The sequence below is a fragment of the Hypanus sabinus genome, chromosome 4, assembly GCF_030144855.1.
Source record: "Hypanus sabinus isolate sHypSab1 chromosome 4, sHypSab1.hap1, whole genome shotgun sequence".
Classification (NCBI taxonomy): domain Eukaryota; kingdom Metazoa; phylum Chordata; class Chondrichthyes; order Myliobatiformes; family Dasyatidae; genus Hypanus; species Hypanus sabinus.
In genome coordinates this window covers 188,241,703-188,266,423 of record NC_082709.1, presented here as the reverse complement: position 1 = coordinate 188,266,423, position 24,721 = coordinate 188,241,703, and the positions used below count along the sequence as shown (strand labels likewise).

The 24,721-nt window shown below is 48.2% G+C and overlaps 1 protein-coding gene across 2 annotated transcripts in view; it reads right to left on the bottom strand.

Moving 5' to 3' along the window:
• The window catches only part of trappc10 (trafficking protein particle complex subunit 10), a 98,593-nt gene that overhangs the window by 32,412 nt on the left and 41,460 nt on the right, over nt 1-24,721 (bottom strand). Inside the window, exons 9-14 of one of the 2 annotated variants that reach the window (XM_059969020.1) lie at nt 23,940-24,054; nt 18,155-18,231; nt 11,952-12,043; nt 8,511-8,651; nt 2,582-2,694; nt 1,629-2,128 (exon numbers count right to left, since the gene is read on the bottom strand). In XM_059969020.1, coding sequence (XP_059825003.1) covers nt 1,629-2,128; nt 2,582-2,694; nt 8,511-8,651; nt 11,952-12,043; nt 18,155-18,231; nt 23,940-24,054 — 1,038 coding nt within the window. The remainder of the gene's footprint in view (nt 1-1,628; nt 2,129-2,581; nt 2,695-8,510; nt 8,652-11,951; nt 12,044-18,154; nt 18,232-23,939; nt 24,055-24,721) is intronic. The other variant, XM_059969021.1, reaches the window with a different exon arrangement.

Below are 24,721 nucleotides of genomic sequence, written 5' to 3'. Positions count from 1 at the left end.
CCTCATCCTTAATAATGGACTCCAAAACTTTCCCAACCACTGACATTAGGATAATTTCCTTTCTTTTGACTTCCTCCCTTGGGTGGAGTGACATTTGCAATCTTCCCTTCCTCCAGGACCATGCCAGAATCAAGTGATTCTTGAAAGATCAAGAATCTATCAAGATGATAATCAATGCATCTATTATCTCTTCAGCAACCTCTCTCAGGACTCTGGGATGTCATCCATCTGGTCCAAGTGACTTATCCACCTTAAGACCTTTGAGTTCGCTCAGCACTTTTTCCTTTGTAATAGCAATGGCACTCACGAACCTCTGGCACACTGCTGGTGTTTTCCACAATGAAAACAGATGCAAAGTACCCAGTAAGCTCATCTACCATTTCTTTGCCCCCATTACTACCTCACCAGCATAATTTTCCAGTGGTCCAATGTCAACTCTCACCTCCCTTTTACTCTGTATATAACTGAAAAAACTTTTGGTATCCTGCTTTATATTATTGGCTAATTGCCCTCATATCATCTTTTCCCTTCTTATGGCTTTATTAGTTGCCTTTTGTTGGATTTAAACAACTTCCCAATCATCCATTTTCCCATTCAGTTTTGCTACGTTATATGCCCTTTGCTTGGCTTTTATGCAGTCCTTAACTTCCCTTATCAGCCACAGTTGCCTATCTCTGCCACTTGAGAACAACTTCTTCCGTGGGTCTATCCTGCGCCTTGTGAACTATTCCCAGAAACTTCAGCCGTCTCTGCTCTGCCATCATCCCCACCAGTATCCTCCTCCAATCCACCTGGGCAAGCTCCTCCGTCATGCCTCTGTAATTCCCGTTATTCTATTGTGATACTGATAGATGTCACTAGTGCTTCTCATTCTCAAGCTGCAGTATGAATTAAATCATATTATGATCACTACCCCCAAAGGTTCCTTTACGTTACGCTCCCTGATCAGATCTGGGTTATTACACAACACCCAATCTAAGATCGCCTTTCCCTGAGTAGGCTCAAGCACAAGCTGCTCCTAAAAACCATCTCGAAATTACCTCTCTTGTAATCTGACACCAGCCTGATTTTCCCAATCCCCTTGCATTTTGCAATTGTGTAATTACCCCTATTACATGCCTTTTCCAGCTCCCTTTGCAATCTCAGTCCCACATCTTGGCTATTATCTAGAGGCCTATATATGATTCCCATAATGGTTTTTTCACCCTTGCAGTTTTTTTTTAAACTCTACCCACAAAGATTCAACATTCTCTGACCCTATGTCACCTCTTTCTAAAGATGTAATTCTATCTTTTACCAACAGTCACACATTCGCCTATGCCTTCCTGCCTGTCCTTTCAATACAAGTATATCCTTTGATGTTAAACTCTCAACTACGGCCTTCTTTCAGCCATGCCCACAATGTCACACCAACCAATCTCTAATAAATTCCACGCACACATATTGACCCTCATTGGGGCTTGGTCTCTCTCACACACACACACAGGCGGATGGTCTCTCTCACACAAACACACTCACTCACTGGGAGACTGTCTCCTGTATCGGTGACCGGTGCCTAGAGATATGTTACATGTACGATCACAGACACAGTCACACACTCAGGCCAGAGAGGACGTGGAAGCACTGGCCTGGGTCCTGAAGTGGATGCTGTTGTCCCCTGGCTGCAGCAGCACGGCGCCAGACCGCAGGACGTGTGCACTGTCCTCCACGGTCAGCCCCGAGGGCCGCTCCATCGACGAGCTGCTCTCCTGCCTGCGCAGGAGCAGGTGCATGTTCTTGCAGACAATGCCGCTGCAGTTGAGTGCATTGTCTGAGGGGCTGCGATCGTGCAACTCATACAGCTCAACGGACGGCTGGCTGCCCCGGGGGCCTCGCTGGCCAGGGGGCTCGTTCGAGAAGAGGAAGATCCCGGCCGCATTCTGACTCCGCCCAGCCAACTCGCCGCTCCTCTTGACGGTGAGGTGCAAGTGGATGGAGAGGTGGTCCACGGGCACTGGGATGGGCATGAGGCTGTGGATGGTCAGCTCCATGTCCAGCGACCCCCCCACGTGCACCACCGCGACTGCGGGCTCGAAGCGCAGGCTTCTCAGCTGGGCAAAGCCGTCCATCCCAAGTAGCAAGCGGTCGTCTGGAAATAGAACAGAAGCCTCAGCCCTGGCACCATGAAATCTTGCCGAATGGCCATCTCAAGTTGGGACAGAAAGGGAGAGGAGGGCGGGGGGGGGGGTATGAGAGGGGTTCAGTTATGAGTGGGGCAGAAACCAGAGGGGGCAGGAGGGCACCGGACAAAGAACAATCTCAATTTATATTCCTCCCTATGTCCCAAACCTCCCCCATCCTGTCCTCAGTCCTCATCCCAAACATCCCTTCCCAAATCATCCTCAGCATTCTCCCTTCCAAACTCAGATCAACTCCCCCCTCACCCCATCCCAAACGCTGGTTTAGAGACTGCTGCATACAACTCTGCCACCACCGGATCCCCACCTGTAACACAACCCAGCTGCAGTTGTTAGCTACTACCTATATAACCTACCACACTGCTCAACCAGCTAACTCCCCCCTGCCTTCCATCATAGCTCACCCTTCTCACCAGCCGGTACCCTGGATAGCCGAAGGATCTCCTGGCAAAAGGGGATGCGCTCCACCTCCGGAAGATGGCGGTCAGCGGCCAGCAGGCTGCTCGTCTGCAGGTAGCTGCCGGACTGGGTTAAGGGACAGAACGAGTCTGGAGAGACGGTACTCATGCAGTATACGAGGTACTAAGTCACTGACAGGCCTCTTACACACACCGGTACCCGTTACACCCTTCAAAAAAGATAGAGGGACAAACACGTAGAGCCCCGGCCGTGTCGAATAGGCCCTTCCGGCCCAGTGAACTCAGACCACACAACCACCCACCTATTTAACACCGGCTAATCACTGAACAATTCACAATGAATTATGGGAACACAAACTTCTTGCAGAGGACACTGGAAATAAACTGTGAACCTCAGTGCCCTGAGCTGCTGTATAATATCATGTCATATCACAGAGCACCACAGCACTGAAACAGGCACTTGCCAAACGACGTTTCTGCCCAGACCCTTCAACCTACACCTGGACCACAGACTTCCACACCCCTCCCATCCACGTACTTAATTGATTAAATCGAACCCAAATCCACAACTTCCACAGGCAGCTTGTTCCTCATGCTCACCACCCTCAGACTCCTCTTAAATACTTCACCTTTCACCCGTAACTCATGACCTCTGGTTGCCATCCTTCCAACCTCAGTGGAAAAAGCCTGCTTGCATTGACACTATCTAACCCCGCATTATTTTGTATACCTCTCTCAAATTTCCCCTTAATCTTCTACGCTCTAGCCTATTCAAACTTTCCCTCTAATTCAGGTCCTTTTATCCTGGTAAATTTTCTCTGTACTCTTTCAATCTTTTTACATCTTTTCTGCTAGTGGTGACCAGAATTGCACACAATACTCCAAATTAGACCTCACCAACATCTTACACAATTTCAACACAACATCCCATTTCTTGTACTCAATACATTGATCTCTGGTCCAATGTGTCAAAAAGCTCTCTTTACGACTGTATCTACCTGTGACACCACTTTTAATGAAGTATGATTCCCAAAAAGGGATTCCCTTTGTTCTACCACACTCCTCAAGGCCCTACCGTTCACTGCAACACTTCATTATTATATTAAATTCCATCTGCACTTACTGAATTATAAAGCTCTATAAAATCCTGGTTAGACCACACTTGCAATATTGTGTTCAGTTCTGGTCACCTCACCGTAGGAAGGATATGGAAGCTTCAGAGAGGGTGCAGAGATTTACCAGGATGCTGCCTGGATTAGAGAGCATGTTTTATGCAGAGAGGTTGAGTGAAGGAGGGTGAGAGGTACAGAATGATGAGACAGGAATTAAGTGGATAGCCAGAGAGAGTCTCCCAAGCAGGAAATGGCTAGTATGAGGGCGATGAGGTGTTCAACAAGGTTTCTTGACACAATATGCAGATAAACCTACAAGAGGAGAGGCAGTACTTGATCTGGTATTGGGAAATGAACCTGGTTGGGAGTCAGCTCTCTCAGTGGGAGAGCATTTTGGAGATAGTGATCACAATTTTATCTCCTTTACTGTAGCATTGGAGAGGGACAGGAACAGACAAGTTAGGAAAGCGTTTAATTGGAGCAAGGGGAAATATGAGGCTATCAGACAGGAACTTGGAAGCATAAATTGGGACAGATGTTCCCAGGGAAATGTACAGAAGAAATGTGGCAAATGTTCAGGAGATATTTGTGTGGAGTTCTGCATATGTTCCAATGAGACAGGGAAGTTATGGAAGTTATTAAGTACAGGAACCATGGTGTACAAAGGCTGTTGTAAATCTAGTCAAGAAGAGCTTACAAAAGATTCAAAAAACTAGGTAATGATAGAGATCTAAAAGATTATATGGCTAGCAGGAAGAAGCTTACGGAAGAAATTAGGAGAGCCAGAAGGGGCCATGAGAAGGCATGGGCGGACAGGTTTAAGGAAAACCCCAAGACATTCTATAAGTATGTGAAGAGCAAGAGGATAAGACATGAGAGAATAGGACCAATTAAGTGTGACAGTGGGAAAGTGTGTATGGAACTGGAGGAGATAGCAGAGGTACTTAATGAATACTTTGCTTCAGTATTCACTACGGAAAAGGATCTTGTCGATTGTAGGATGACTTAAAATGGACTGAAAAGCTTGAGCATGTAGACATTAAGAAAGAGAATGTGCTGGAGCTTTGGAAAGCATCAAGTTGGATAAGTCTCTGGGACTGGATGAGCTGTATCCCAGGCTACTGTGGGAGGCGAGGGAAGAGATTGCTGTGCCTCTGGTGATGATTTTTCCATCATCAATGGGGACGGGAGAGGTTCCAGAGGATTGGAGGGTTTCAGATGTTGTTCCTTTATTCAAGAAAGAGAGTAGAGATAGCCCAGGAAATTATAGACCAGTGAGTCTTACTTCAGTGGTTGGTAAGTTGATGGAAAAGATCCTGAGAGGCAGGGTTTATGAACATTTGGAGAGGCATAATATGATTAGGAATAGTCAGCATGGCTTTGTCAAAAGTAGGCCGTGCCTTACGAGCCTTATTGAATTTTTTGAGGAAGTAACTAAACACATTGATGAAGGTAGACCAGTAGATGTAGTGTATACGGACTTCAGCAAGGCATTTGATAAGTTACTCCATACAAGGCTCATTGAGAAAGTAAGGAGGCATGAGATCCAAGGGGACATTGCTTTGTGAATCCAGGATTGGCTTGCTCAGAAGGCAAAGAGTGGTTTGAGACGGGTCATATTCTGCACGGAGGTCGGTCACCAGTGGAGTGCCTCAGGGATCTGTTCTGGGAACTTTACTCTTCATGATTTTTATAAGTGACCTGGATGAGGAAGTGGAGGGATGGGTTAGTAAATTTGCTGATGACACAGAGGTTGTCGGTGTTGTGGATAGTGTGGAGGGCTGTCAGAGGTTACAGTGGGACAATGATAGGATGCAAAACTGTGCTGGGAAGAGGCACATGGAATTCAACCCAGGTAAGTGTGAGGTAGTTCAGTTTGGTAGGTCAAATATGATGACAGAATACAGTATTAATGGTAAGACTCTTGGCCGTGTGGAGGATCAGAGGGATCTTGGGGTCCGAGTCTATGGGACACTGTGCAGTTTGACTCTATGGTTAAGAAAGCATACAGTGTATTGGCCTTCATCAATCATGGGATTGAGTTTAAGAGCCGAGAGGTAATGTTGCAGCTATATAGGACCCTGGTCAGACCCCACTTGGAGTACTGTGCTCAGTTCTGGTCGCCTCACTACAGGAAGGATGTGGAAACTATAGAAAGGGTGTAGGGGAGATTTACAAGGACATTGCCTGGATTGGGGAGCACATCTTATGAGAATAGGTTGAGTGAATTTGGTCTTTTTTCCTTGGAGCGATGGAGGATGAGAGGTGACCTGATAGGGGTGTGGAAGATGATGAGAGGCATTGATCGTGTGGATAGTCAGAGGCTTTTACCCAGGACTGAATTGGCTAGCACGAGAGGGCACAGGTTTAAGGTGCTTTTAAGTAGGTACAGAGGAGATATCGGGGTATGTTTTTTATGCAGAGAGTGGTGAGTGTGTGGAATGGGCTGCTGGCAGCGATGGTGGAGGCAGATACAATAGAGTCTTTTTAGAGATGCCTGGACAGGTACATGGAGTTTAGAAAAATAGAGGGTTATAGGTAACCCTTGGCAATTCTAAGGTGAGGACATGTTCGGCACAGCATTGTGGGCCGAGGGGCCTGTATTGTGCTGTAGGTTTTCTATGTTTCTAACACAAGAGTCTGCAGAGTTTCATCAGAGGCACAGCTCTCTCCAGATATCTACAAGAGTCAAAGTCTCAGGAAGACGATGTCCACCCAGACCATGCTCTCTCTTCGATGCTCTCATCAAGCAGGAGGTACAGAAGCCTGAAAACCCAAACTTCATCAACACTGCAGTCAGGTTCCAGAACACATTTAACATTACCATAGACTATATTCAGTTTCCTCTCTCACAACTTGAACTGCTGTCATTATGTTTATCTCATTGAATGTTATGTAAAATTTAAATTTGTTATTTTTGTCATGTCTGTAACAGAATATAGAACACTCCAGCACAGTAAGGCCCCTGCAGCCCATGGTGTATTGGCAACCTTTTAACATGCTCTAGGATCAATCTAACCCTTCCCTCCCACATAGGCCTCCATGTTTCTAACATCCATGGGCCAATCCAGAATCTCTTAAATGCCCCTAATGTATCTGCCTCTACCACTGCCTCTAGCAGTGTTCCATGAACCCACCACTCTCTGTGAAAAAAACCTGACATCTCCCTTGACACTTCCCTCCAATCACCTTAAAATTATGATTCCTGGGATTAGCCATCTCCACCCTGGGAAAATGTCTCTGGCTGTTCACACTATCTATATCATCTTGTGCAACTCTACTAGGTCATCTCTCATCCTCGTTCATTCCAACAAGAAAAGCCTTAGCTTGCTCAACCCATCTATCCTCATTAGACATGCTCTCTAATCTAGACAACAGCCTGGTAAGTCTCCTCTGCACCCTCTCTAAAGCTTCCACATCATTCCTATAATGAGGCGACCAGAACAGAACACAATACTCCAAGTGTGGTCTGACCGGGTTTTATAAAGCTGCAACAGTTGGCCCACATCTTTCCTCTCCATGTATCTGTCCAAATGTCTTTTAAATCAAAGTAAGTGTATTCTCAAAGTATACACTGTATGTCACCACATACTACCCAAGATTCATTTTCCTGAGAGCATTCACAGTAAATACAAAGAAACACAACAGAATCAATGAAAAACTGCAGAAGACAAAGATAGACAAGCAACTAATGTGCAAAAGACAACAAATTGTGCAAATACAAAGAAACCCACAAAATGTTAAGAAAGTAAATGAATAAATAATATCGTGAACACAAGTTGTGGAGTCCTTGAAAGTGAGCCATACAGGTTGTGGAATCAGTATAGTATTGGGCTGAGTGAAGTTATCCACACTGGTTCAGGAGCCTGATGGTTCAGAGACTGGGTGAGTGAAGTTATCCACACTGGTTCAGGAGCCTGATGGTTCAGAGACTGGGTGAGTGAAGTTATCCACACTGGTTCAGGAGCCTGATGGTTCAGAGACTGGGTGAGTGAAGTTATCCACACTGGTTCAGAGACTGGGTGAGTGAAGTTATCCACACCGGTTCAGGAGCCTGATGGTTGAGGTTTACACATTGTAACTGTATCCACCCTCTCCCACTTCCACTGGCAGTTCGTCCCACATACCCAGGTTCCTTTTAAATTTTTCCCTTCTCATCTTCAACCTCTGCCCCCTTGTGCTAAATATCCCAACCCTGGGGAAAAATAAGATCATCTAACCTATCAATGCACACCATGACTTTATAAAACTTGATCAGGTCTCTGCAGGGGTGGGGTGGGGATATGTCTCTACTTAAGATGGTGTAAGGCGCTCCCTCCCTCTGCTAGCCTGCAGGTCACCCTTGCACAAGGTGTAGCACCTGCTTATCTCCCACATGAAGCCACGGGGCAGATGATGCCTATCTCAAATCCTGGTTACGTGACCACTGACACCAGGCGGACAATCTCTGAAGAGTATTGGTAATGGCTGTGGTTGATCATCTTGTAAAGACACTGCCCAGAAGGAGGCAATGGCAAACCACTTCTGCAGAGATACTTGCCAAGAACATGGTGGTGATAAATCATGACCCACAATCGCCCGCACCATACACATGGCACATAAGGATGAACCACATCCCTCAGCCTCCCTCACTCAAAGAAAACAGTCCCAGCCTCTCCTTAGAACTCAAGCCTTCCAGTCTCGGTAACATCCTTGTGAATCCTCTCTACACCCTTTCTCCAGCTTAGTGACAACAGCTGGGCGACCAGAACAGAGCACAATACTCCAGGCATGGTCTCCCCAGCGACGGTGGTGAAGGATACTTCTCCGTCTGCTGAAGGCGCTTCTGACAATCAGCCAGTTGTTTCCTGGTGTGGGCAATGAGTAAAGACCAGCCTTCTGACAGGTACGTCTTCAGCGCCTCCTGCAGGTAGCTTTCTGCCTTCTCTGGCTCCCCCTTCCGCCTGAAACAACAAAACACCAAATGACAGCTTGGCCCCACAGGAACAAATGTCATTTCCAATTCACAAATGTAAAAGGGAACAAAATAATTGTTACTCTGGATCTGATACAGCACAAAAATACACAGTAAGATAAAGAACAGAATAATAATGGAAGAAAAAAACAGAGGAGATGCTACACAGCAGATTCTCAAGATCATTATATTATTTTAGTAATTAAAGTTCAAACTTCAAAGGACATTTATTATCGAAGTATGCATACGTTATACAACCTTGAGATTCGTCGAACAAGCAGTCATGAAACAAAGAAACCGAAAAGAACCCATAAAAACACATCAAACACATCATGTGCAGAAAAAAACCAAATCACACATCAATGTAAGCAAATATCATTCTGAAGTGACATCCACAGAGAGTTGGTCACCAGACCCTTAGTTCAGTGCAGAGCTGAGCAGCGAGCTGAGCTGGCCCACCCCTCACCTTCGACCCCGACATCCTGACCTTCGCAATCTGGCCCAGCGCCGAAATCATTGTCCTAGCATTGGATTTAGTCGCTTTGATACGCTCTGGGGCCTGAACCCCACCACCTCGATTCAGCCTGTACCCAAACTTTCTGATTTGGTCTAGCACTTAAACTGTTGTCCGAACAACAGGAGAGAAAGGGGGGAGGGGAGAGAAGGGGTGGGGAGGAGAGAGGGGGGAGGAGAAAAGGGAGAGGAAGGAGTGGGGAGGAGAGAGGGGTGAGGAAGGAGGGGGGAAGTGGGGGGGGGGGGGGAAGAGTGAGCAGGTGTGACAAGAGTGACCACTAGTTGTCCCCAGGAGCCCTGTGCTCCCACATACACTCTGCTTGACATGGTTCCCCAATTGTTGTGGCTTGGGGGCAAGAAGTGGTGGATGTGGTGGGGAGAGAGGAAATGGGGTACCCCTTGTCAACTCCCAGATTCCAACCACCTTCAATGTGAAAATGTACTTGCTCAGATCCCCTCTAAACCTATGCCTTCTATCATTAGGTACCTCTACCATGGGGAAAGATTTCCCACCATTTACCTCATTTCTGCTCCTCACAATTTTGTGTGCTTCTGTTAGAACCCCTCTCAGCCTCCTTCAGTCCAAGGATCACAAACCCAGCCATGCTGGGCAATACACACAAAATACTGGAGGAATTCAGCAGGTCAGGCAGCATTCCCAGTTTCTCCTTAAAACTTTGATACTGCAATGCATGACATCCTGGTGAACCTACCCTGAATGATAAAAGCATCCCCTGCATGCTGTCGTTTACAATCGTCAAACACTACAGCAAAGGAAGAGCCCCTAGCCCCTTCAACCCATCTGTCCATGCTGAACTGTTATTCTGCCTAGTCCCATCGACCTGTTCCTGGACCATAACCCTCCATACCCCTCCCAACCATGTACTCATCCAAATTTCTCTTAAGCGTTGAAATCAAACCATATCCACCACTTGCCATCCTCTGGGTGAAGAAATTCCCCCTCATGTTCCCTTAAACATTTCACCTTTTGCCCTTAACCCATGACCTCTAACTGTAGTTTCACTCAAACTCAGTGGGAAAAGACTGCTTGCATTTACCCTGTCTATGCCCCTCCGTCAAACCTCCCCTCATTCTCCTATGCTCTGGGGAAAATGTTCATGTACAAGAGGAAACAGATGTTGTCACCATCCCTACACAATTGTGAACAATCTTACTCTACTTTTCTTCAGAAGGATATATCACATCCTTCCTACAGTGTGGCAAACAGAACAGCACACAGTGCTCCAGCCTCGTCTAACCAATGTTTAATAAAGTTATATTAGAACTCCCTGCCCTAAAGTGACAACTATTCATTTGTATATTGAGACAGAGCTTGGAATAGGCCCTTTCAGCCCTCCAAGAGGATCACCAGGGTCTCCCTTCCCCTTCACCATTCATGATATTTACCAGGAACACTGCAGGCGAAGGGCCTGAGGCACTGTTGAGGATTCACCACCCATCCCACAATCTCTTTGACCCACTATCGTCAGGAAGGAGGTGGAGGAGCATCGGGACAAGGACTATCAGACTGGGTAACAGCTTCTTCCCTCAGGCTGTGAGACTGATGAATAAATACCCTGCCACCACTGAGGTCTCGTCACTGGGACAGCGAGCTGTATAATTGTTTAATTGTGCTGCACCTTACTACATGCATTTTGAATTGCATTTTATTAATTTATTCATGGCAATATTTTGTCTTTTGTGCAGTGTGTGAAATACATTTTGTGGGTGTACCGTGGTCTAGAGGAACATTGTTTTGTTCATTGTATACATGTACAGTCAGATTACAATAAACTTGAACTTGATCTGTGCTGCCAACTTTTGGGCTTGTTGGATCTGTCCTTCAACACCTCCCTGGGGCCCTACTATTTACAAAGTATGTCCTATCCTTGTCAGACCTCCCAAAATGGTCAGCTCAGAAGTATCACGATTAAGTTCCATCTGCCATTGCTTTGAATCTAGGTCTTACAGCCAGCACTGTAAAGCAACATGATAACGGCTACTATGCAACCCATGTGGAATAAAATGCAACAGTTACAGTTCAGAGCAGGTGGACAGTAATGTGCAAGGGCATAATGAGGTAGATAGGGAAGTCCCGAGTCCAGTTTATTGTACTAGGGATCCATTCAATAGCCTCACATCAGCATTCCTCACCAAGTTAGTAGGCTCTCTGTCTCTCCCTATGGGTAAATAGTTATAATGAGGGGGCATGTCTAAAGTATTTGAGAGACGCCAGAGGCCGTTCTTTAGACGGGGAGTGGTGGGTGTGTGGAATGCCCTACTGGGGTGGTGGGTGAGGCAGATACATTAGCAACATATAAGATAGGCACAAGGATGATAAAATAATGGAGGGGTGTGTAAGAGAGAAGGGTGAGGTTGGCACAACATCATGGGCTGAAGGGCCTGTGTTCTACTCATGTTCACAGGAAGATTTTGAACAAAGTACTTGTGGATTCTGTGCTTTGCTGGCTGCCTGTCTTTTCTCACACACTTTCCTTTTAACCCTCTCCTGTGCTTGCTGTTGAACTCCAATTGAAGCTACGTTGCCATCCATGCATGAGGGGCATGGTGGTTCTTATTAAGGCAGAGGTTGATGGATTCCTGATTGTTCAGGGCATGAAAGCAGGAGACCGGGGCTGAGAGGAAAAATGGATCAGCCCTGACGAAATGGCGGAGCAGACTCAATGGGGCAAATGGCCTAATTCTGCTCCATCATCTGGTTCCGCAGAGGCCTGATCACACGTGTCGATTGTTCCATTATGCATCACATACGTACATGTAAAAATCTGCCAAATCCTTCCCCAGCAGCTGAGCGGAGCGGACACGTCCAATGGTTTTATACATCTCCATGGCAGCGTACGAAAGGTCCTGGAAGCACAATAGAGAGGAAGGTGGAATGAGGGCCATGAGAAGCCTTGAACTCTGCCCACACCGAATGCAACCTCTGCACCCACAGTACCGATGATTAGGATCATGCAAACACAACGAAATAAGAGAAAGTTATCTGTGTCACCGGCTTGCAAATGGCTGACATAAAGATATAGTAACAGGAGTCGGCCAGTCAGCCTCTCACGTGCCCTGCCCTGCCCTGCCATTCAATAGGATCCTGTGCCAGTTCCCTGTGAACTCAATGAGCTGAATGTTTATTCAAGATTCAAGTTTGTTTAATGTTATTTCCAGTACACAGGTGTAAAGGAGAACAGAATGGATCCAATGAGGCACAACAAACATGTTAAGATAAAGACAGCAATAATAGCAAAAAAACACAATAAATATAAATGCTCAAGATAGCTTAGATTGATGGCATATCTATAAAGTGACACAGGAGTGTCTATACGTAAGGTGACTGGCAGGATGTTGTGACGGTTGGGGTGTGGAGGAGTGGGTTAGTAGGTGGAGGTGTTGATCAGCCTTACTGCTCAAGGAAATAATTGTTTTTGCGTCTGGTGGTCATAGAGCCATAGAACACTACAGCACAGTACAGGCCCTTCAGCCCTCCATGTTGTGCCGACCCATATAATACTGAAAAAAAAGTATTAAACCCACACTACCCCATAACCCTCCATTTTTCTTTCATCCATGTGCCTGTCCAAGAGGCTCTTAAATACCCCTAATGTTTTACCCTTCACCACCATCCCTGGCAAGTCATTCCAGGCACTCACAACCCTCTGTGTAAAAAACTTACCCCTGATGTCTCCCCTAAACTTCCCTCCCTTAATTTTGTACATATGCCCTCTGGTGTTTGCTATTGGTGCCCTGGGAAACAGGTACTGACTATCCACCCTGTCAATGCCTCTTGCAGACCTCTATCAAGTCCCCTCTCATCGTTCAACGCTCCAAAGAGAAAAGTCCCAGCTCTGCTAACCTTGCTTCATATGACTTGTTCTCCAGACCAGGCAACATCCTGGTAAATCTCCTCTGCCTCCTCTCCATAACATCCACATCCTTCCTATAATGAGGTGACCAGAATTGAACACAATACTCTAAGCGCTGTCTCACCAGAGATTTGTAGAGTTGCAACATGACCTCTCTACTCTTGAACTCAATCCCCCTGTTAAGGAAGCCTAGCATCCCATAGGCCTTCTTAACTACCCTATCAACCTGCGCAGCGACCTTGAGGGATGTATGGATTTGAACCCCAGGGTCCCTTTGTTCATCCACACTCTTAAGTAACTGACAATTAATCCTGTACTCAGTCTTCTGGTTAGTCCTTCCAAAATGCATCACCTCACACTTGTCCGGATTGAACTCCATCTGCCACTTTTCTGCCCAACTCAGCAGCCTGTCTACATCCTCTTGTAACCTTCAAGCATCTACAGCTCCATCCACAACTCCTCCAATCTTCATGTCATCCGCAAACATACTCACCCATTCTTCCGCCTCTACATCCAGGTCATTTATAAAAATCACAAATAGCAGGGGTCCCAGGACAGATCCCTGCGGCACTCCACTAGTCACCGACCTCCAGGCAGAATACTTTCCTTCCACAACTACTCTCTGCTTTCTTCCTGTAAGCCAATTTTTTATCCCAACAGCCAAGGTTCCACTTATCCCATGCCTCATGACTTTCTGGATGAGTCTCTCATGAGGGACCTTGTCAAATGCCTTGCTAAAGTCCATGTAGACCACATCCACTGCCCTACCCTCATCAATTTCTTTTGTTACCTCTTCAAAAAACTCAATCAGGCTTGTGAGGCACGATCTTCCCTTCACAAAGCCATGTTGACTATCCATGAGTAGACTGTACTTCTCCAAATGCTTGTAGATCCTATCCTTAAGAATCCTTTCCAATAGTTTGCAGACCACAGATGTAAGACTCACCGGTCTATAGTTCCCAGGTCTCTCCCTATTACCTTTTTGAAACAAGGGAACTACATTTGCCATTCTCCAGTCCTCGGGCACTTCTCCTGCAGCCTGACATGGATGCTACGTAGCCTCCTCCCTGATGAGAGTGGGACAAACAGTCCATGAGAAGGGTGGGTGGGATCCTTCATTAATATTAAATGATCCAGCCTCCAACACCTTTGGGGGCTGAGAATTCCACAGATTCACCTCCCTCAGAGGTGGTTCTATATGCACAGGCCACGTAAAGGCCAGTAGCAACTGAGAACAGAGACGGGGAGGAAAAAACTTGGCAGGAACTGAACCGTGCCCCACAGGCCACATAAAGACCATAAGACAAAGAAGCAGAAGTTGGCCATTTGGCCCATCGAGTCTGCTCCACCATTTCATCTTGAGCTGATTCATTCTCCGATTTAGTCCCATTCCCCCACCTTCTCACCATAACCTTTGATGCCCTGATTACTTAGATACCTATCAATCCATGTCTTAAATACACCCAATGACTTGGCCTCCACTGCCACCCGTGGCAACAAATTCCATAGATTCACCACCCTCTGGCTAAAAAAATCTTTTTGCATCTCTGTTCTGAATGGGCGCCCTGCAATCCTCAAGTCATGTCCTCTCATACTAGACTCCCCCACCATGGGAAACAACTTTGCCACATCCACTCTGTCCGTGCCTTTCAACATTCGAAATGTTTCTATGAGGTCCCCCCTCATTCTTCTAAACTCCAAGGAGTACAGTCCAAGAGCGGTCAAACGTTCCTCATATGTTAACCCTCTCATTCCCAGAATCATTCTAATGAATCTTCTCTGAACCCTCTCCAATGTCAGCACATCCTTTCTTAAATAAGGAGCCCAAAACTGCACACAGTATTCCCAAGTGAGGTCTTATCAGTGCCTTATAGAGCCTCAACATCACATCCCTGCTCCTATACTCTAATCCTCTAAAAATGAATGCCAACATTACATTTGCCTTCTTCACCACCGACTCAACCTGGAGGTTAACCTTAAGGTATCCTGCACGAGGACTCCCACGTCTTGTTGCATCTCAGACCTTTGAATTCTCTCCCCATTTAAATAATAGTCTGCCCGTTTATTTCTTCTACCAAAGTGCATGACCGTACACTTTCCGACATTGTAATTCATTTGCCACTTCTTCGCCCATTCCCCCAATCTATCCAAGTCTCTCTGCAGACTTTCTGTTTTCTCAGCACTACCGGCCCCTCCACCTATCTTTGATTCATCAGCAAACTTAGCCACAAAGCCATCTATTCCATAATCCAAATCGTTGATATACAACGTTAAAAGAAGTGGCCCCAACACTGACCCCTGTGGAACACCACTGGTAACTGGCAGCCAACCAGAATGACCTTCCAAAGGCCAGTAGCAGCTGGGAACATCAGGGACAGGGCGAGGAAAAGTCCTGGCAGGAACTGAACTGTGCCCCACAGCTGACTAGGCCACCAGCTCCACACCACTGTAGATCAGGCCCAGAAACTACTTGTAGACAACGATGATTCAGAACAACTTTGAGAGAGCCCTGCATTGTTAAAAGTACCACCTTTCAGTCAAAATTATCTACTGCATCAGGGGAAAGCAATGGTGGAAATATTGTAATTGGTTTCTCGGTGACACAGTTAATGCCCATTATTTATTTAGAGACTGAGTGGAACAGCTGAGCCCACCGAATCGCACCACCCAGCAACACATCTATTTAACCCAAGCCTAAACACAGGACAATTTACAATGACCAATTAACCTAGGATCTCAGCCCAAAACGTTGACTGTACACTTTTCCATAGATGCTGCCTGGCCTGATGAGTTCCTCCAGCATTATGTGTGCATAACCTACTAACCAGTATGTCTTTGGACTGTGGGAGGAAACTGGTGCCCAAACTCCTTACTGATGACGTTGGAAATGAACACCAATGCATCAAGCTGTAGTAGAGTTGCACTGATCACTACGCTACCGTGCTGCCTCAAACCACAATACTAAATCAGATTATCCATCCACTTACTTCATTGCTGACTTTGCTGTGTACAAATTGATCTGACCCTCACTTCCTTCCAACAACCACTACAATTCACCTACTTCACTGCTATGGAAGAGTTAGTAAGGGGAAGTGTACTTCTCCGACGATTACTCCTCTCTTCACTCCACTGACACTGTGGGTCGGCTCTGGGCTCCGTGTCCGAGGACTCACTTTCCTTCCAAATGCTATTTGCTTATTTTTATTGCATACACAATTTGTTTTTTCCCTCTCTCTCTGCACATTGGGGGTTTGTTGGTCTTTTTTACATATGGGTTCTTTTGGGTTTCTTGTTTTGTGGCTGCCTGTAGGGAGACAAATCTCAAGGTTGTATAATGTACACATACTTTGATAATAAATGTACATTGAACTTTGAATATCTCCTGTACTTGCTGGAGCTTAGAAGATTGAGTTGGGGTAAAGGGGTGGAATCTCATTTGAAACCTACCAAACATTAAAAGGTCTAGATAGAGTGGATGTGGAGAAGATGTTCCCTATAGTGGGGGAGTCTAGGACCAGAGGACACAGATAGAGTGGATGTGGAGAGGATGTTTCCTGTGGTGGGGGAGTCTAGGACCAGAGGACACAGATAGAGTGGATGTGGAGAGGATGTTTCCTATAAAAGGGGAGTCTAGGACCAGAGGACACAGATAGAGTGGATGTGGAGAAGATGTTCCCTATAGTGGGGGAGTCTAGGACCAGAGGACACAGATAGAGTGGATGTGGAGAGGATGTTCCCTGTAGTGGGGAGTCTAGGACCAGAAGACACAGATAGTGGATATGGAGAGGATGTTTCCTATAGTGGGGGAGTCTAGGAACAGAGGACACAGATAGAATGGATGTGGAGAGGATGTTTCCTGTAGTGGGGGAGTCTAGGACCAGAGGACACAGATAGAATGGATGTGGAGAGGATGTTTCCTGTAGTGGGGGAGTCTAGGACCAGAGGACACAGATAGAGTGGATGTAGAGAGGATGTTTCCTGTAGTGGGGGAGTCTAGGACCAGAGGGTGAAGATACAGTGGATGTGGAGAGGATGTTTCCTGCATTGAGGCAGTCTAGGATCAGAGGGCACAGCCTCAGAATAGAAGTACGGCCACTTTGAACAGAAATGAGGGGGAATTTTTTTAGCCAGCAGGAGTGCAACAACCTTGCATTCAACATCAGTAAGACCAAGGAACTGACTGTGGACTTCACAAAGGGAAATTCGAGGGAACACACACCAGTCCTCATCAAAGAGTCAGCGGTGGAAAGGGAGAGAAATTTCAAGTTCCTGGGTGTCAACATCTCTGAGGATCTATTCTGGGCAGAATATGTTGATGCAAATACAAAAAGGGTATTACAGCAACTATATTTCATTAGGAATTTCATGAGAATTGGTATGTCATGAAAGACACACACAAGTTTCTACTATCTGATTCATCAGCATCTGGTGTGGAGGGGCCACTGCACAGGATCAGAAAAAGCTGCAGACAGTTATAAACTCAGCCAGCCCCATCGTGGGCACGAGCTCAAAGGACGTCTTCAAAAGGCAAGAGCATGGGGTTGGGAGAGATAATAACAGCCATGAAGGGTACAGACTTGATGGGCCAAATGGCCTAGTTCAGCTTCTATGTCTTATAGACAGTTTGTTCTTTTATCTTTGGAAGTAACAAACACGGCCTGTCATTGAAAACAGTGATATACTGGGAACAGCAGGCTATTTCCGGTATTTACTCAATGGGAGCTTAAGCTGCTGACATGCATCTCATTGAGATCACAAGCAGGGACTGACCCGCCCAGGAAGCCCACCCACCATCGGGGTAGCCCATCCCTCCCCCCAACTCAAGGCTCAGGAGTCTCACCCTTACATCTGCAAGAACCACAACTCAAAGATCCTCTCCCTTCCCAATCTGGTGGCACAAAGATAATCACCACCCAGTTCTGACCCCACCACCCAAAGAAGCCCACTCCCTCCCCAAGCTGGTGGTCCAGGATCATCTCCCCTAAACACACGTCCACTCTCCCCGTCACCTGTGGACCCCCTCCCTCCTTCCCTCGCCTGTGTCCCAGGGTCTGAGAGACCCTCCCCCACCAGCCCAATACACCCAGTGCAAGTCCAGATTTACCAAGTAATGTTTCTCAAAGGCCTCCACAGATGACAGTGCCTCGTTGAGGGTCTTGTAGGGACTCTGGGGGCTGTTGGCTGAAAGAGGACAGAGATTTGTGTTTAGGGCTGGTTAGAGTGGTGAAGGACAGCTGTCTAGTTGTATGCTGAAATCACCCCTCAATGCTGCTCGCCTTGAAAATCACGGCTAACGTGATTGTGAAAATCCAACATGAGACATTAGACCAGAATTAGGCCATTCAGCCCATTGGGTCTGCTCTGCCATTCCAGAATGGCTGATGGATTATCCCTCTCAATCCCATTCTCCTGCTTTCTCCTCGTAACCTTTGACATCCTGTTTAGTCAAAAACCTAGCAACCTCCACTCTAAACATACCCAATGATCTGTCCTCTACCAGTGTCTGTGGCAACGAATTCCACAGATTCACCAACCCCGGGCTAAAGAGATTCTTCCTCATCTCTGTTCTGAAGGGATATCTCTCTATTCCGAGGCTGTGCCCTCTGGTGCTAGACTTGGTCACCATTGGCCACAAAGTTTCGACCCAAACCATCAACAATTCCTTCCCCACCTTGCCACAGATGCTGCTGTGTCCTGCATCTGCAGTCTCTTGTGCCTGATTCTGACACAGAACAGTACAGGCACTTTGGCCCACTGTGGATTAACAACCTTTTAACCTACTCTAAGATCAATCTAATCCTGCCCTTCCACATGACCCTCCATTTTTATATCGTCCATATTTTGATAGGAGAGGACTTCATCAGTACTCAGTGTGAACTGTTCACTTCCCTCCACAGATATTGCTTGACCCACTAGTTTCTCCAGCATTTTGTGTTTGCTTCTCATGAGCTAAACATCAGCAGATAGAAGCCAAGCCTGTCCAACATGCCTCATATCCAGGACAGCATTACTGATATCCCAGGTTTGGTCATTTACCCCAGATGCTCTGATGGTGGCTCTAATTCAAATTTCTTTGGGTCTCTGGTCTAGACAATAGTTTGTCCAGCAGGAGACTGATGTGTGAGAACTCACTATGTCTGATTGTGGGATGTACAAAGCAGGCAAGGTTGGAGGGGGCTACACTACCCTGTGGCTCTGAGGGGAGGTGTTTCAGTATGGGATATAGCTTGGCTACGTTCAGCCGGATACCCAGAGGTACAACTTGAATAAAGGATCAAAAACATTCTGATACCATGACAAATCATAAACCTGAGAGATTCTGCAGATACAGGAATTCCGAGCAACACACAAAATGTTGGAGGAACTCAGCAGGTCAGGCAGCATCTGTAGAAGTTAATAAACAGTCAACGTTTTGGGCTGAGACACTACTCCGGTGCTGGAATGGAAGTGGGAGGATGCCAGAATATAAAGGTGGTGGGAGGGAGGAGAAGGAGGATAGCTGGAAGGTGATAGGTGAAGCCAGGTGGGTGGGAAAGGTAAAGGGCTGGAGACAGAGAAGAATGGACTGCAGAGAAAAGGAAAGGAGGAGGGAACCCGGTGGGGGGGGGGGGTGGTGGTGGCAGGCGAGAAGAGGTAACACTCTGGAGGTGCTGGAAACTTAGAGCAACACACACAAAATGCTGGCCACTCATCTTAATTCCACTTCCCATTCTGACATGTCGGTTCACGGCCTCCTCTGCTGCCATGATAAAGTCATACACAGACTGGAGGACAAGAACACCTTACTCCGACTGAACGGCATGAACATCGATTTCTCCAACTTCTGGTAACTTCTCCCCTTCCCCCTTCTCTCTTTTCTTTTCCTCACCTACACCCAGCATCAGGAAGGAGGTACAGGAGCCTCAGGTCTCTCACCAGCAGGTTGATGAACAGTCATTACCCCTCAACCAGCAGCTTCTGAACCAGAGGGGGTAACGTCACTTGCCCCATCACTGAGCTGTTCACACAACCGATGGACTCATCATCTCCTGTTCTTGATATTTATTTACTATTATTAGTTCTTTCTTTTTGGTACTTGAAGTTTTTTGTCTTTTGCATGCTGGTTGAATGCCTATTATGGCATATTCATTATTCTATTACGGATTTATTGAGTATGGCCGTGAGAAAATGAATCTCAGGGCTGGGTGTGGGTACTCGCACAAGCCTGAGATTCATTTTCTTGTGGCCATTCTCAACAAAGACAATAAATTCACTTTGACCTCCTTCCCTTTCTCCCATGGTCCACTCGCCTCTCCTATCAGATTCTTCCTTCTTCAGCCCTCTTCCTTTCCCTATCAACCCCCCAGATTCTTACTTCCTCCCACTGCCCTACACACCCACTTTCCCTCTCACCTGGTCTCACCCACCACCTGTCAGCTTGTTCTCCTTCCCCACCTTTGTATTCCAGCTTCTGTCCCTTTTCTCTTTCCAGTCTGTAACATTGACTGTCTATTCTCCTCCACAGATGCTGCCTGACCTGCTGAGTTCCTCCAGCATTTTCTGTGTTGCTTGGATTTCCAGTATCTGCAGAATCTCTCATGTTTATGATTTGTCATGGTATCAGGACGTTTTTGAAATTTTAGTCAAGTTCTGCCTCTTTGTGCTGCTCAGGTACCAGAGCACCGTTTTCCTCTGGACACCACAGGCCGTTTGACTGTTTTCCTCTGGACACCACAGGCCATTTCCTCTGGACACCTCAGGCCGTTTCCTCTGGACACCACAGGCCGTTTGACTGTTTTCCTCTGGACACCACAGGCAGTTTGACTGTTTTCCTCTGGACACCACAGGCCGTTTCCCCTGGACACCACAGGCCGTTTCCCCTGGACACCACAGGCCGTTTCCCCTGGACACCACAGGCCGTTTCCCCTAGACACCACAGGCCGTTTCCCCTGGACACCACAGGCCGTTTCCCCTGGACACCTCAGGCCGTTTCCCTCTGGACACCTCAGGCCGTTTCCCCTGGACACCACAGGCCATTTCCCTCTGGACACCTCAGGCCGTTTCCCCTGGACACCACAGGCCATTTTCAACTGGACACCACAGGCCGTTACCCCTGGACGCCACAGGCCGTTTCCCTCTGGACACCACAGGCCGTTTCCTCTGGACACCACAGGCCATTTCCTCTGGACACCACAGGCCATTTCCTCTGGACACCACAGGCCGTTTCCTCTGGACACCACAGGCCGTTTCCTCTGGACACCACAGGCCGTTTCCTCTGGACACCACAGGCCGTTTTCCTCTGGACACCACAGGCCGTTTCCCCTGGACACCACAGGCCGTTTGACTGTTTTCCTCTGGACACCTCAGGCCATTTCCTCTGGACACCTCAGGCCGTTTCCCCTGGACACCTCAGGCCGTTTCCCCTGGACACCTCAGGCTGTTTTCCTCTGGACACCACAGGCCGTTTCCCCTGGACACCACAGGCCGTTTCCCCTGGACACCACAGGCCGTTTCCCCTGGACACCACAGGCCGTTTCCCCTAGACACCACAGGCCGTTTCCCCTGGACACCACAGGCCGTTTCCCCTGGAAACCTCAGGCCGTTTCCCTCTGGACACCTCAGGCCGTTTCCCCTGGACACCACAGGCCATTTTCAACTGGACACCACAGGCCGTTACCCCTGGACGCCACAGGCCGTTTCCCTCTGGACACCACAGGCCGTTTCCTCTGGACACCACAGGCCGTTTCCTCTGGACACCACAGGCCGTTTCCTCTGGACACCACAGGCCGTTTCCCCTGGACACCACAGGCTGTTTGACTGTTTTCCTCTGGACACCTCAGGCCGTTTCCCCTGGACACCACAGGCCGTTTTCCTCTGGACACCACAGGCCTTTTCCTCTGGACACCACAGGCCGTTTCCCTCTGGACACCTCAGGCCGTTTCCCTCTGGACACCTCAGGCCGTTTCCCTCTGGACACCACAGGCCATTTTCAACTGGACACCACAGGCCGTTTCCTCTGGACACCTCAGGCCGTTTCCCTCTGGACACCGCAGGCCGTTTCCTCTGGACACCGCAGGCCATTTTCCTCTGGACACCGCAGGCCATTTTCCTCTGGACACCACAGGCCGTTTCCCCTGGACACCACAGGCCATTTTCCTCTGGACACCACAGGCCGTTTCCTCTGGACACCACAGGCCGTTTCCTCTGGACACCACAGGCCATTTTCCTCTGGACACCACAGGCCGTTTCCTCTGGACACCACAGGCCATTTTCCTCTGGACACCGCAGGCCGTTTCCTCTGGACACCACAGGCTGTTTCCCCTGGACACCACAGGCCATTTTCCTCTGGACACCGCAGGCCGTTTCCCCTGGACACCACAGGCCATTTTCCTCTGGACACCACAGGCCGTTTCCCCTGGACACCACAGGCTGTTTCCCCTGGACACCACAGGCCATTTCCCCTGGACACCACAGGCCATTTCCCCTGGACACCACAGGCCGTTTCCCTCTGGACACCACAGGCCGTTTCCCTCTGGACACCACAGGCCATTTTTAACTGGACACCACAGACCATTTCCTCTGGACACCGCAGGCCATTTTCCTCTGGACACCACAGGCCGTTTCCCCTGGACACCACAGGCCGTTTCCTCTGGATACCACAGGCCGTTTCCCTCTGGACACCACAGACCATTTCCTCTGGACACCGCAGGCCATTTTCCTCTGGACACCATAGGCCATTTTCCTCTGGACACCACAGGCCGTTTTCCTCTGGACACCTCAGGCTGTTTCCCCTGGACACCACAGGCCGTTTCCCTCTGGACACCACATGCCATTTTTAACTGGACACCACAGGCCGTTTCCCTCTGGACACCACAGGCCGTTTCCCCTGGACACCACAGGCTGTTTCCCCTGGACACCACAGGCCATTTCCCCTGGACACCACAGGCCATTTCCCCTGGACACCACAGGCCGTTTCCCTCTGGACACCACAGGCCGTTTCCCTCTGGACACCACAGGCCATTTTTAACTGGACACCACAGACCATTTCCTCTGGACACCGCAGGCCATTTTCCTCTGGACACCACAGGCCGTTTCCCCTGGACACCACAGGCCGTTTCCTCTGGATACCACAGGCCGTTTCCCTCTGGACACCACAGACCATTTCCTCTGGACACCGCAGGCCATTTTCCTCTGGACACCACAGGCCATTTTCCTCTGGACACCACAGGCCGTTTTCCTCTGGACACCTCAGGCTGTTTCCCCTGGACACCACAGGCCGTTTCCCTCTGGACACCACATGCCATTTTTAACTGGACACCACAGGCCGTTTCCCTCTGGACACCACAGGCTGTTTCCTCTGGACAGCTCAGGCCGTTTCCCCTGGACACTTCAGGCCGTTTTCCTCTGGATACCACAGGCCGTTTCCCCTGGACACCACAGGCCGTTTCCCCTGGACACCACAGGCCTTTTCCTCTGGACACCACAGGCCTTTTCCTCTGGACACCACAGGCCGTTTGACTGTTTTCCTCTGGACACTACAGGCCATTTCCCCTGGACACCACAGGCCGTTTCCTCTGGACACTTCAGGCTGTTTTCCTCTGGACACCTCAGGCCATTTCCTCTGGAGGCCGTTTCCTCTGGACACCACAGGCCGTTTCCTCTGGACACCACAGGCCGTTTCCCCTGGACGCCACAGGCCGTTACCCCTGGACGCCACAGGCCGTTACCCCTGGACGCCACAGGCCGTTTCCTCTGGACTCCACAGGCTGTTTGACTGCACACATTTGGGGTGGGAGCAGGGGAGACAGGGGTGAGACCAGAGGGAGAGCAGAGAGAAGGAAATAGATCGAGGGAGGGGAGAATTGAGAGTCCAGGGATGGCAGTGCTGGGAAGATCAAGATCCCAGTTACCTGTTTCAGCTCTCTCTGCTCCCAGTCCTGCCAGCACATCCACCGTTCTGTTCAGGTCTTCAGAGTTCGGTCCTTCCTCGCTGATGAGCCCACACAGGTAACCGAGCGACTTCAGCTGAATTGAGAGAAAGAATTCACGTAGGGGAGTATCAGTAAAATCCACATTCCACAAAAATAGATTACAGCACCCAACAACAGACATCAGGCAAACTTCTCTGTTGTTTCCCCATTTGTTTTTAATTTTCTTATAGGGCTATATTGGGTCAGACGACAATTAGAGGTCATGGTTTAAGGGTGAAAGGTGAAATGTTTAAACAGAGCATGAGGAGGAACTCTTTCACTCGGACGGTGGTGAGAGTGTGAAAAGAGATGCCAGCTTGAGAGGGGGATGTGGGCTCGATTTCGAAGCTTGAGAGAAGTTTGGGTACATCCTGTACGTGACTAGGAGGACTATGGTCCAGGTGCAGGTTGAAGGGAAAAGGCAGTTTAAATGGTATGGCACAGACTTGATGAACCAAAGACCCTGTTTTGTTCAGTACTTTTCTATGCAGGATGGTAACAGAGCCTTGCGGCCCAACAATCACATCCATGTGAATAATAAACTACTAACTCGCATGGCTTTGGAAGGTGAGAGGAAACTGGAGCACGGGGAGAGTGTGCAGACAGCAACAGGAACTGAACCCAGGTTGCTGGCACTGGAATACTGTTACACTCATCACTACGGTACTGTGCTACCTCCAAGTTTGCACCCCACCTTTCTAGGACCTTTGCTACCTTTAATC